The following is a 13266-nucleotide window of genomic DNA, read 5'->3' as shown; positions in this document are numbered from 1 at the left end:
GTGAGGTAAGCAGGGTTAAGTGACCTGCCCAGGGTCACACAGTTAGTATGTGTCTGAGGCCAGATTTGAACTCATAAGTGGAGTTTTCCTGATTCCAAGCCTCTATCTACTGTACACCCTAGCTGTCCTTTTATGAACAGTAGGATCCAGCAATTATCTGATATTGGAGAAGGAATTAAGAGAATAAGTGGCAACTGGGTAATGAAAATAGGTGTGCCATTTCAAGGTGGTATTTCTGGATTTTGTTGTAAGTAATAAAAGGGATGTGAAAATCACCTCTGGTTATTAAGAGCCATGTCGTTAGGTGGTAGTCTATATGAGAAGGGCTGGTGGTCTCAACTGCTCCTCTGCAAAGCAGATTTTGTATCACAGAGCAATCAATCTACAAATAAGCTGTTATAAAGTGCCTACTACGTGTCTGCCAGACACTATGCTAGTCACTAGGAATGTAAAGGCAAAAGTGATATAGTCGGGGCAGCTAGGTGGCGCAGTGGATAGAGCACTGGCCCTGGAGTCAGGAGTACCTGAGTTCAAATCCGGCCTCAGACATTTAACACTTACTAGCTGTGTGACCCTGGGCAAGTCACTTAACCCCAATTGCCTCACTAAAAAAAAAAAAGTGATATAGTCTCTGTCCTGAAGGAGCTGACATTTAAGGGTAGATAACAGATTAAGAGATGGAAGAGACCTTAGAGTTTATTTGGTCCCACGCTCTTATTTTACACCTGATGATACCCAGAAAGGACTTGACCAAGGTCACAAAGTATCAAAACTGGAATTTGAACCTAGGTCCTCTGACTCTAGATTCAATGCTTCACTATACCATATTGCATCAAACATTTTGGTGATTGTTACCTTTAGTTTTGGATGGTCAAAGACTTAATAGATAAGACATAGTTGCTGCTCTTATTTATTGAATATTGTTAGATTTTTGCCTTAAATTTTTATATTACCTTCAGAGCTCAATACAAAGCTCTCCATACAAGAATCCACTTAACACGAACCTTTGTTGAACTAAATTAAATGTTATTATTAGCCAAAAAAATTTTCAGCAAAAATGTTAAACAGAGAAGACATTTGGGAGAGATTCAATTCAACAGGGCATGTTTATTCTAATCTTTCAAAGTAGAGGCTCTTACCTGGCTCAAGAGAATTCCAGTTTACATAGGTTACAACTGGCCTGGTCCCACCTATATCTGCCCATTTATACTCTCCTCGTGAATCTTCATCTCTCAAACCAGTCCAAAAGGATTTTCCTCTACCTTTACTGTACTTTTTAATCATGCTGTTTAAGAATTCTTGCTCAAATCTGTAAAAGAAGGTTCAAATGACTATTCATGTTATTTTACAGTATCAAATTACTATACAGGTGAAAGAGGCTAGCATTCTCCTTAAGAATCAATCAACTAGGGACAACTAGGTGGCACAGTGGATAGAGCACTGGCCCTGGATTCAGGAGGACCTGAGTTCAAATCAGTCCTCAGATATGTACTAGCTGTGTGATCCTGGACAAGTTACTTAACTCTGATTGCCCCCCCCCCAAAAAAGAACCAATGAATGAGGGGCATCTATGGCCATTTGAGTAAGGAAAAGGATTTGAGAGATGTTGCCGAGGAAGATATCACATGACTTAGCCAAAGATTAGAAAAAACTGATGCCTTCTTATATGGTTTCTGAATTTAGAGGACTTGGGTTCAAATTTTGCCACAAATGCTTAAGAGTTGTGTGATCTTGGACAAGTCACTTAACTTCCTTGGGGCCTCAGTTTCCTCACCTGTAAAATGAGGGGGTCGGATTAGATAACCTTTGAGGTCCCTTCGAGCTTCAGATGTTTACCCCTATGAACATTCAGCTTACCTGATGTCAGTCATACCTGCTAGTTATTGTCAGATTGCAGAGAGTTCCGAAGGGGACTTCATCATTATATATCTTGTAACAAGCTTCTCCATGCCTCTCCCAGCCCTAAATCAGAACAGGTTATTACTACAGAGGATTCCAAGATAGGCAACATCAAACAAAGTAATGAAGCACTAAACACAAAATCCTAAACTCAGTTCAATGGTGGGGGCAGGGTGGGGAATCTAGCAGCTGAGTGTCTGTATGTGCTAAGGATAGGAGACAACAAATTATAGATACAGGAAGCATATAAGGCAGATGGCTAAACCAACCCCTGAGTGCCACAGTATATGAAGTAGTGAATGTATATGTTTTTGCAAGGCTTTTGGGGTATATTAACATCCCAATATACAACTGCCCAAATGCAAGTTTTGTTCTATATATGACAACCCTTTGGCTTGGTGCAGTATAAGGGTTTTTAATCTTTTGAACTCCTTTGGCAATCCGGTGAAGCCTTTTCTGAGAATAATGTTTTAAAATGCATAAAATAGAATACATAGTATTCTAAAAGAAATCAATTATTGAAAAGAGTTAACAAAATACTTAAAAACAAAAACAAGTTCACAGACTCTCAGGTTAAAAACTCCTGGTCTAAAAACATTTCTAAGCCTCATTTCCCCTTCTAGCACCATCTCTGACTAAGACAGGCTCTGTATTGGCTTACGGATTTCAATATACCTCTTCTTGAGGACAGTCCTTATCCAATTTTGTTTCATTGATTGTCTTTCCTGTTTTCTTGCACACATACTTGAGTTTCTTTTCACAGGACTGGACTCTCCAGTGACCTAACTGTGGTAAAAACACATAGAAAACTTGCTTAGGCAAAAAAAAGGATTTGGAATAAGCTTTAAAACTAAACTCTTAGTTGCTTCTCTTCTCATCACCAAACAATAAAGACAAGAATCCCTTAGAGAGGCTCTCCTTTGACCTACAGGGACACTATCCCAGATATGCTGTCAGCATCACATCAGGATCCTAGGGGAGACTAATTTCATCTTCCTGTGAGCTTTATCATCATTCTTAATTGACTACATTATCCCTTGAGAAAGGAATAGAGGTGAGGAGACTATTTCAAAGATAATAGAACACTAGGTAATCTTCCTCCACATGACATCTAGGATGGCTAAGATTCACCCACAAACAATTATTGACCCTGGGCATTCACTTAACCTTTTTGAGTCTCTGTTTCCTCATTTGTAAATTGGAATAATATATTTCCTACTTAGAATTCATATAAAGAGAAGCAGAATGGTACAGTGGGTAGTGTTCTGGAATTGGGGTCAGCAAGATTTAATTTTAAAACCTGACTTCAAAAGTGGCTGTGTGACTCTAGGCATGTCAAAACAATTTCCTTGTGACTCAGTTTTCTCATCTGTCAAATGAGAGTGTTAGATATGATGACCATTAGGGTCCCTTCAAATTCATAAATTAGGCTCCTATGATCTCAAAGGGATATGGCATGTCACATTGTGACATACCATATGTGATATGTCACATTGTCTTAAAAAAGTCTGAGAGAACTTATTCTCCTTAGAATTGGAACTAGGGATTCTCACAGATGAGTTGACAGGGAATATTGTAGGGATCCTGTAACTATGATTGCTTCAGTTCATTTGGTTTTTGGTTTCCACAATTCTTCTGATTATGTATAAAGGTATCTTTGTTTCTTAGGACTTTTTGACTGCAAGTACAATCCTTTCCTTTGGGAATGTGAACAAAATGATACTTCTTGCTAAAAAATAAGGTACATGAATATTTACATTAATACATAGCTATATTAGTGAAAATTAAGGTCTTTATCTCCCTGTTAGGATCTTTCTGTTTTGGAAGTTTATTCCCTCCTGAATCTCAGGGTTCATATGCAGAATTCCAAGAGAAAAAGATGAAAAAACACCTCCATAAAGCCTTTGCTCCTCACTTGGAAGACCAGCCAAGGCCAGGAATGGAGTAGAACTGCCCAAAGAACTTGAATTGGCTACCATCCTGTTCACCATTGTAGTTTTGAGTGCTTTCTGCACTTTCCTTTCACCCTTGAACCCAGTCAATGTCTCCACCTATTTCCTCAATTGTAACTTCATAAAGAAGTATCCATTATGGACCAAAGTGTCCCCATTGTAACAGTCCCTTTGTTAGCTAACCACAAGGATTTCAAGTAAATGAGAAAAGACCACAGTTACATAGTAATATCCCACTCAACTAATTACTACACTCAAAGCACAGATTTGAAAAAACAGAAATAATCGAAAACCTTGTTTTCTATCAAAGTCACTATCTTGGAAATCCTCCCCACTCCCCAACACACACACACACACACACACACACACACACACACACACACACACACACACACAAATGGAGGGAACATTTCTAACATACACCAGAGACAGAATTTCTCCTATATAAAAAGGAAAAGCTCAGGAGTGGCTAAGTGGTGCAGTGGATAAAGCACCAGCCCTGGATTCAGGAGTACCTGAGTTCAAATCTGGCCTCAGACACTTGACACTTACTAGCTGTGTGGTCCTAGGCAAGTCACTTAACCCCCATTGCCTCACCAAAAAAAGAAAAAAAAAGGAAAAGCTCAGAAGCTCTTTGGAGGGGCTAACACATCATCCCCTCAATCAAAACAGATTTGGAGGCCTGAAGCAGGCTCCTTCCCTCTTTAGCCAGATCATCTTCTAATTAGATTATCTTCTTTTTTTGGGGGGGGGGGGGCAGGGCAATGAGGGTTAAGTGACTTGCCCAAGGTCACACAGCTAGTAAATGTCAAGTGTCTTCCTGAATCCAGGGCCGGTGCTTTATCCACTGCGCCACCTAGCTGCTCCCCCTAATTAGATTATCTTCTAACAAATCACTTTTGAACTCATAATCTTTTGTATGGGTTTTTTTTCACTTCCTCTTTCTTTTTCACATGACGGGTTACTCAATTTAAGAGGCATTACCTGCCAAATGAAAGAACTAAAATGGGTGGCAGAAACTGATCATTTCCTCATTTTTATAAAAAAAAAAAATTCCACAGACTCATATAGAGAGCCCAAATTAATTCTAACTTCTGCAGTGTACAGCTACTTATGTGTGTGACTGAGTAGGATAAAAAGAGGTCATAGGAGTTGAAATTGAGGAACTGGGAGGTGACGGGGATGTGAACAGGGAAGAAATTAGGGTAGAGAAGTAGACAGTAAGTGAAGTTACTGGACTTATTAGGAAGGACACTGACCTGGAGGTCCACAGGTGAAAGCAAAGATCTGACTAGGATAGGATGGATTTTAAAGTGATGGTAATGAAGTCAGGGTAGTAGGGAGCCAGGATGATGCCGACCCTTTCCCTTGGCCCCACACGTCAGGGAGAGTGAGAAAAGGAAGTCAGCCTTGAAGAGGATGCCAAAAGAAGTGGTAGCTTGAGGAAAAACAACAATAACAAAAAAACACACGCTGAGATTTTAGGGAGCATCAGAATATGGAAAGAACATGAGAAGAAAAGATTTAGGTTGAAGGCAAGTGTAATAACCACGGAGGAAGGCTTCAGGAGGCACAATGTACAAGGAAGGATAGAGAAAGATAGTTATGGAAGGAGTTCAACGAGAAGGGCCTTTCACCTACCTAAGCAGAAGGTCGTTCTAAAACACAGGGATTAGGAATTAACTAATTGTACCGAAAGGAGAATGCTAAGAACTGGATAACAACATTGACAACAAAAAGAAGGCCCCCACTAAAAAAAAAAATTAACCATGCACATGATGTGACTGGATCATCTATTCCTACAACAAATCCTTGTTTTAAACTCTTAGTATGGCCATATTTTAATATCCCATAATAGTTTAAAAATTCATTTGAGTTCTTGTGGCTATTACAGCTTTTTTTTTCAGGGCAATGAAGGTTAAGTGACTTGCCCAGGGTCACACAGCTAGTAAGTGTCAAGTGTCTGAGGCCAGATTTGAATTCAGGTCCTCCTGAATCCAGGACCGGTGCTTTATCTACTGTGCCACCTAGATACCCCTCTTATAGCTTTTTAAAAATGAATTTTTACAAATAGCTAGTATTTATGCTGCAATCCTGTCCAAATACCAGAGTAATTTCTAAAAGTGATTAGCACAGTGCCTAGAACACAAAAGATACTTAATAATGCTTGTTGACTTGACTAAAAGGAAATTATGTCGAAGTTTTCCATAGTAGGATCATAGTGCCTATGATTCTAGGACCATAGAAATAGAAGGAGCCTCAAAGGAAAACTCATTTTACAGATAAGTAAACTGAGGCCCAGGGAGGTTAAGTGATTTGCCCAAGGTCATACAAGTATTAACTGTTAAGAGTTTGGATTTGAACCCAGGGCCACTAACCCTAGAGTCAGTACAGAAACTAAATTCAGCTTCAAGTGCCTAAGCATAAATGGTTCTATAGGTTATCATTGTGGTAGAGACCCTTTAGCTTATTATAGGCAGGGAAGGGTGTATTGTTTGTTTGATAGGACATATATCACCTGGTATCATAATTATTGGTAAAGCTTTATTGACTATGGGGGGGAGCATTGTGCTTCGTGGTTGTAAGACAAAGTGAGTTAACTACCTCTTCCCTCAAAGTGTTTATCATGTGAGGAGCCAGAGAGCATTTATTAAGTGCCTACTATGTGCCAATCACTGGGGATATACAAAGAATGAAACAATCCCTATTCAAGGAATTCTATTCTGACTGGGGAGGTGGGGGGAGGAAGGCAAGTGAGTATGTGTGCATATACACATGTATATATGTATACATATATGTATATTTTTGATGTATAGAATAAGTATAAGGAAAATAAATACAAATAGTTATATGGTCATTAAATTAAAAAGTATTTAGGTATTAGGTAGAGAGGGCAGGGATATAGCTTAGTTTATAATTAACCTTTGCATAATGGTATCATGAAGACTCAGATATGACTGAAATGACTGAACAACAACAAACTTATTTAGAAGAGGTAGGGACAGCCCTTAACTGCTGGGTGCTGATTCTTTCTCCCTTTCCCCAATTTATTTACAAACAAATTGAGGCTCCCATTCATTTAAAAAATATTCTTGTGGTCAAATTACACAATAGCATTATACACAAACCCCAGATGCTTCCTACCTTTCCTGAATAGCAAACACAGTTAGGAGTTTTATTGTAGGGAATATTTGGCTCATTTTGGTCCCAGTAAGTAAGAGTCACTTCAGTGTCATCTGACCATTTAAATAAAGCTGGTGTACCATTATTCTTAAGACCTGTCCATATTTCTTCTTTGGTTTCTAAAAGAAGAGGGTTCACAGATTAGTAAATCCTTTGGTGGGTGTCAATTTTTTAAAAATTAAATGTCTTTACATTTAAGTTAATTCATTTCTGCGCATAAAGTATTGTCTTTTAAAAAAAAAACTTCCTCAAAGTTACCATTAGGATTCTCTGTTTATTCTTTTTCATTTGCATTTCAATCAATCAACAAACATTTATTAAATATCAGGCATTGTGCAAAACTACAAAGGGTTACAAAGAATTTATATTCTAACACAGAGACAATATCTAGAGATGTAAATACATACTGAAAATACACAAAATGAATACACAGTCTTTTTTTTTGGGGGGGGGGACCGCACTAGTAGTTGGGGGAATCAGATGTATAAAAATGTAATGGGCGACTTTGGGTGATGAGTTCTTCCATATTAGATGTCTTTCACTGACTACTTGTTGGAGCAAGGATGTGGCTGGCATAGAGCTAGACTAAAAGTATGAAAAATTCAGGTTTGTATCCTTCCTTGGATGATTAATAACTGTTATGCTGGGCCACTTAACCTATCTCAGCATTAGTTTTTTCTATTTACTAAATAAAGATAATACCTGTAGCAATTATTTCATGGAATTCTTGTGAGGATCAAGTAACATGATATAAGTGCAATATGCACTTTTCAAAACTTTGAATGCTATAAAAATATAAGCCATGATTAGATGGAATTCTTGATCAGGAATTGGTTGGAAGCAATGGCCTCTTGGGACACCTCCTTGGGCAATATTGTAGTAGAAAAGAGCCCTGTGTTTGAACTCAGAGAACACGGTTCAAATTGCTGTTGATACTTGACTACTTGCATGAAAAGTCACTTAACCCTTCTGGGAAAGAGAAGAGATGGAACCAGATGGCCTGGAAGGGTCCAGCTCTAAACCTATGATCCAATAAAATGATATTATTCAACGGATCCACCAAATTAGACAGAAAAAAAAAACAGAATAAGAGGAATACAATGTAAGAGAAACCAAGATACCAGAAGGGCTCAAGAATGACAGTGTGATCCATAGCAGCACAGAAACCTACGGAATCAGAGAAGCTGGGTACAGAATCCACCTCTGCCATGCTACCACTTCTGTGACTTTAGACAGGTCACTTAATGTCAGTAGGCTTCAGGTTCCTCATCTGTAAAATCAGGTGCCTCTTCTGGCTTTAAATAGATGATTCTGTGATTCCCCCTTACTTCACACCTTGAACATCTCTATATTATAATCTCTACACTCTCATTCACTCACTCAGTCCTTCGATCTTCTCCTAGAGCTTCCCTCCTCATCCTCAGTCTTGCCCTGTGGCTCCTTTCTTCTTCTTCTTCTTATTATTATTGGGTGTTTTTTTTTTTGATGAGGCAATTGGGGTTAAGTGACTTGCCCAGGGTCACACAGCTAGTAAGTGTTAAATGTCTGAGGCTGGATTTGAACTCAGGTACTCCTGACTGCAGGGCCAGTGCTCTATCCACTGCGCCACCTAGCTGCCCCCGTGGCTCCTTTCTAAGGTCTAGAAACATGCATGGTCTCCCTCATCTTTTTACCTTTTTTTTTTTTTTTGATGAGGTAATTGGGGTTAAGTGACTTGCCCAGGGTCACACAGCTAGTGTTGTGTCTGAGGTTGGATTTGAACTCAGGTCCTCCTGAATCCAGGGCCAAAGCTTTATCCACTGCACCACCTAGCTGCCTCTCTCCCTCATCTTTAAAAAGAAAAACACCTTTATTAGACTCTGCTATCCCTTACATTTGGTAATGCCATGGTTAGCAATGGACACTTTCTAACTGTTTGGAGAGTGATGAGAATGGTCGAATAAACTGACTGTCCTCTACCTCCCCCTGGCTAAAGGGGAAGAGATCCTCTATGGTCACAGGTTTAAAGGGGCAGTTTTCTAGGGTGGGACCTCTCCTGATCTAGAAATGTGGTCCCTAAAGAGTCAAGTGAACTGTGGCTTTCTGTTTACTTAATGGGGAACATAATCTCCTTGTTCCACAATGACTACTTCTATGGGCAGTTTCCAGTACAGATATTTCATTTTAGGAGATAGAACTGAGGAGCCAAGACATGAATGAGCATCTAATCTAGTTTGACCCCTCCTGCCTATGCTTCTAAATCTCTCCAGACTTCACTACAACGACTCTGCTACTTTCTTTTCTTTTTTTTTTCCCCAGGGTAATGGGGGTTAAGTGACTTACCCAAGGTCACATAGCTAGTGTCAAGTGTTTGAGGCTGGATTTGAACTCAGATACTCCTGAATTTAGGGCCTGTGCTTTATCCACTGTGCCACCTAGCTGCCCCCTCTGCTACTTTCTTAACCTGGAATATCCTTTCACCATGCCAGTGAATTCCTTTTGTGGAGGGGGAGGCAAGGGACTGCATTTTGGGGATGGGCCCCTGGGTTGGTCATGCTGCATTTCCTTCATGGTTGTGCTTTTAACTCTTTCTGAACTTTGCCACCATGATCCAGTTGCCTCTTCATCCTGAAACATCTGTCATAAGAGCCCCTTTCTCCTATGGTGAGTTCCTGATCCAACAACTCCATTGTAGAAATGGATCTAGGCTGGCCTATTCTCCTTCCCACTGTGCTTCTGTCTCCAGACCTTGCTACTATGTATCCACATGGGTAACTTCTCCTCCCTTCCCATCTTTTCCTGCTTTTCAGCCCTTTTCAATATTCTCCTTGCCTCCAGTGGAAGATAAGCTCCTTCAGGGCAGGGACTGTTTTTTGTTTGTTTGTTTTTGTTTTTCCTTGTGTTTGTCTCAGTGCTTTAGCACAGTACCAGGCACACGGTAATTGCTTAATAAATACATATTGCCTTCCTGGAAGTAGTTGGCTGGGTTTTTGGACTTTTGCTCTTAGATCTTGATTCCTATCTTTGTCCTGTATGCTATAGAATTAAGTGAAAAGAGGGGGAAAAACAGATAAGGAATTCAGGAAACAGATCATAAGCCTTGAATCAAGGTATATTTAAGCAGGGAAGGGAGACTCTCCAAGTCCTGCCCTGCAGAGAGTAGGAGCCTTGCAGGCCAATTCCAACTTTTCCTCTCTTCCCTGATGTCTGGAAATAAGACAGCAGCCTCTGGGCTGTGCTCTGGGCCTTGTTCTTCTTAAGCAACAATGAAGAAGTAGCTGAGGCCTAATTTATAGTCTCTTCCTCTCTGTTAGTAGCCAAGAAGCCCATTTACTCTTGGGTCTCAGAATCAATTATAATCCATTTTAATTTTCTTTTCTTTTTTTTTTTTTTTGTGAGGCAATTGGGGTTAAGTGACTTGCCCAGGGTCACACAGCTAGTAAGTGTTAAGTGTCTGAGGCCAGATTTGAACCCAGGTACTCCTGACTCCAGGGCCAGTGCTCTATCCACTGCGCCACCTAGCTGTGCCATTATAATTTTCTTTATAGGAATAATGACATGATTTATACATTCAGGACTACCATGAAAGATGACATTTTATCATATAGAAGTTATTATAGGTTGATTTGTATATTGTTGAAATGATCATTCTGCAGATGGTTCATTTCCTGGTAGCTCAACCTACACTAAAATGGCATGTTTATTACTGAGCTAAAACTCTACCTATAGGCACCAGTTTGAGCATCCCCATTAAATACCTCTTGTTTGAACTGGGGAGTCAGGTAACTGGATATGGATAGAGCATTCGACTTTTAGTCAGGAATAATTGAGGTTAAATCTTGCCTCAAACAGTTATATGAGTGTAAATCACTTAATCTCTGCCTCAGTTTCACTATCTGTAAAATGGGGATAATCACAGCATCTTTATTGCAGGGTTGTTATGAGGATAAAATGAGATTATATTTGTAAAGCACTCTGCAAACCTTAAAGCATTATATAAATGCAATTATTGTCATTGTTGTTGGTTGTTTTACAGGTGTAAAGCCAGAAGATCCTAGAACTCTTGATTTCTCAATGGATCTGGGGGTAGGTATATCAGACTTAGCAGCTGGTAGAAATGGGGAGGGGTTCCTCTTTCTTCTTAACATCTGTACATCTTAATAAGTTAATGCCCAAATATTTGATACGTTTTTTGTTACTACTATAGTCTTTTCCTTCTTCCAATTTTTCTTAATTCTTGATATTGGTATACAAAATCCCAGGTAAGTTTTGCAGGCCTATCTTATATCCCACAACTTTAATAAATTCAATTATTATCTCCATTAATTTTTTTATTGATAGATTTTCTAGCTCTTGCTATCTGTAAATATACATTTTGACTTCTTTGTTACTGATGTTTAATTACTTTGATTTTTTTTCATGCTTTGTTGCTTTCATGATTTTAAAAATTACATAAATTAGGAGTGGATATCTTCATTCCGTGGGCTTTTTTCTTTTAAAGAAGAATGCTTCTACAAGAAATAATGCTTCTAACATTTCTCGGTTGTATATGACAATGCTATGTCACAGTTTTAGATATATACTTCTAATAACGTTATGAATGGTCTTTCAATATGGTTTATTGCTTTTATTAAGATTTCAAAAGTTACATTAGATAGGAGTAAAAAGAAAGGACATCCTTGTGTTGGTTTCTCTACACCACCCATCAAATGAGAATGCTTTTAGCATTGCTCAGTTATATATAATAATAAAATGTTGTGGTTTCAGATATATGCTTTGAATCACTATGGACAGTCTTTTTATTCATATATCTTAAATGTACTGATAAAAACAGTGCTTTCTTTTTATCCAAGTGTTTTCCTGCATATTATGATATTATTATGAAGTCTTTTTTGAGGATAAAATATATATTAAACATCTTTCTGGTTTATATCCTTATTTGTAAATCCTACTTGGTTATAATGGCCAACATTTTTGATGTATGGCTATATCCTATTTATGATTTTATGTTTAGAAATTTTGCACTGATATTCAGTAATGACATCGGTCTATGGTTTTCTTTCCAATTGCCTACTGGACATTTCAAAGTGTATGTCTCTGGGACGTCTCAAACTCAACATGTCCCAAACTGAACTGGTCATATTTGAATTGAAGCTTCTCTTCTTCCAAACTTCTTCTTTCTTTCTTTTTTTTAAAAAAAAATTTTTTTTGCAGGGCAATGAGGGTTAAGTGACTTGCCCAGGGTCACACAGCTAATAAGTGCCAAGTGTCTGAGGCTGGATTTGAACTCAGGTCCTCCTAAATCCAAGGCCAGTGCTTTATCCACTGTGCCACCTAGCTGCCCCCAAACTTCTTATTTCTACTGAAGATACTACTGTTCTTCCTATCTCCCAGGTTCATAATCCTAGCATCTTCAGACTTCTCACTCTCTCTTATACGACATATCTAATCAGCTACCAAATCTTACCCGTTTCTACCTCAACAACTTCTCACAATTCTGGTTCTTTTTCCCTATTCACATAGCTACCACCTTAGTTCAGACCCTCATCACCTCTTGCTAGATTATTGCAGTATCCTCAAAACTGGTTTCCCTGCCTCAAGACTTTCTCTACTCTGGTCCACACTGCTGCCAAAGTAATTTTCTTAAGTGTAAGACCTTACTATGCCACTACCCCTACGGAATCCATGCCAGTGGCTCTCTGCTACCTATAGGATAAAATATAGAGTCCTTTCCAACCTGGCCCCAACCTATCTTTCCAATCGCATAGAGTATTATACAACTGTGACTGTCCTGCATACTCAGAATGCATTCCCTCCTCACCTTTGCTTCAGAGAATCTTTTTCTTGCAGCTCAAGCATCACCTTCTACCTGAAGCCATTCCCTGATTTTCCCAACTGCTGGTGTCCTTTCTCCTTTTTAACTAACATTATATTTATCTCTATTTATCCTTTTCATATTTTTTTCATATATACTTATATATGTACCTGTCTCCCTCATTCTAGGCTCCTTGCAAGTAGGGACTGTAATTCTTTGTATTGTACCCCCAGCAAGTAACACAGTACTTAGCACATAGTAGGCACTTCATAAATGTTTGTTGATTGATTCTCAGCTTTGTCTTCTTTAGCCCAAGGGATCTACTGAAAGGTTATGTAGTCTACCATCTTTCTCTATATTAAAATAGTCTAATCATGGAAAATACTTATTATTTTAAAATCAGATAGAATCCCCTTGTGAATCCATCTGGTCCCCTCT

At 38.8% G+C, this 13266-nt stretch overlaps 1 protein-coding gene across 1 annotated transcript in view; it reads right to left on the bottom strand.

Annotated features, from left to right (window-relative positions):
- LY75 (lymphocyte antigen 75) overlaps positions 1-13266 on the bottom strand; it is a 139777-nt gene that overhangs the window by 79156 nt on the left and 47355 nt on the right. Inside the window, exons 8-11 of the mRNA XM_043994952.1 lie at positions 6996-7153; positions 2575-2685; positions 1874-1962; positions 1140-1309 (exon numbers count right to left, since the gene is read on the bottom strand). Coding sequence (XP_043850887.1) covers positions 1140-1309; positions 1874-1962; positions 2575-2685; positions 6996-7153 — 528 coding nt within the window. The remainder of the gene's footprint in view (positions 1-1139; positions 1310-1873; positions 1963-2574; positions 2686-6995; positions 7154-13266) is intronic.

Source organism: Dromiciops gliroides, chromosome 3 (genome assembly GCF_019393635.1).
Source record: "Dromiciops gliroides isolate mDroGli1 chromosome 3, mDroGli1.pri, whole genome shotgun sequence".
NCBI lineage: Eukaryota > Metazoa > Chordata > Mammalia > Microbiotheria > Microbiotheriidae > Dromiciops > Dromiciops gliroides.
This window is presented reverse-complemented; position numbering and strand designations above follow the sequence as displayed.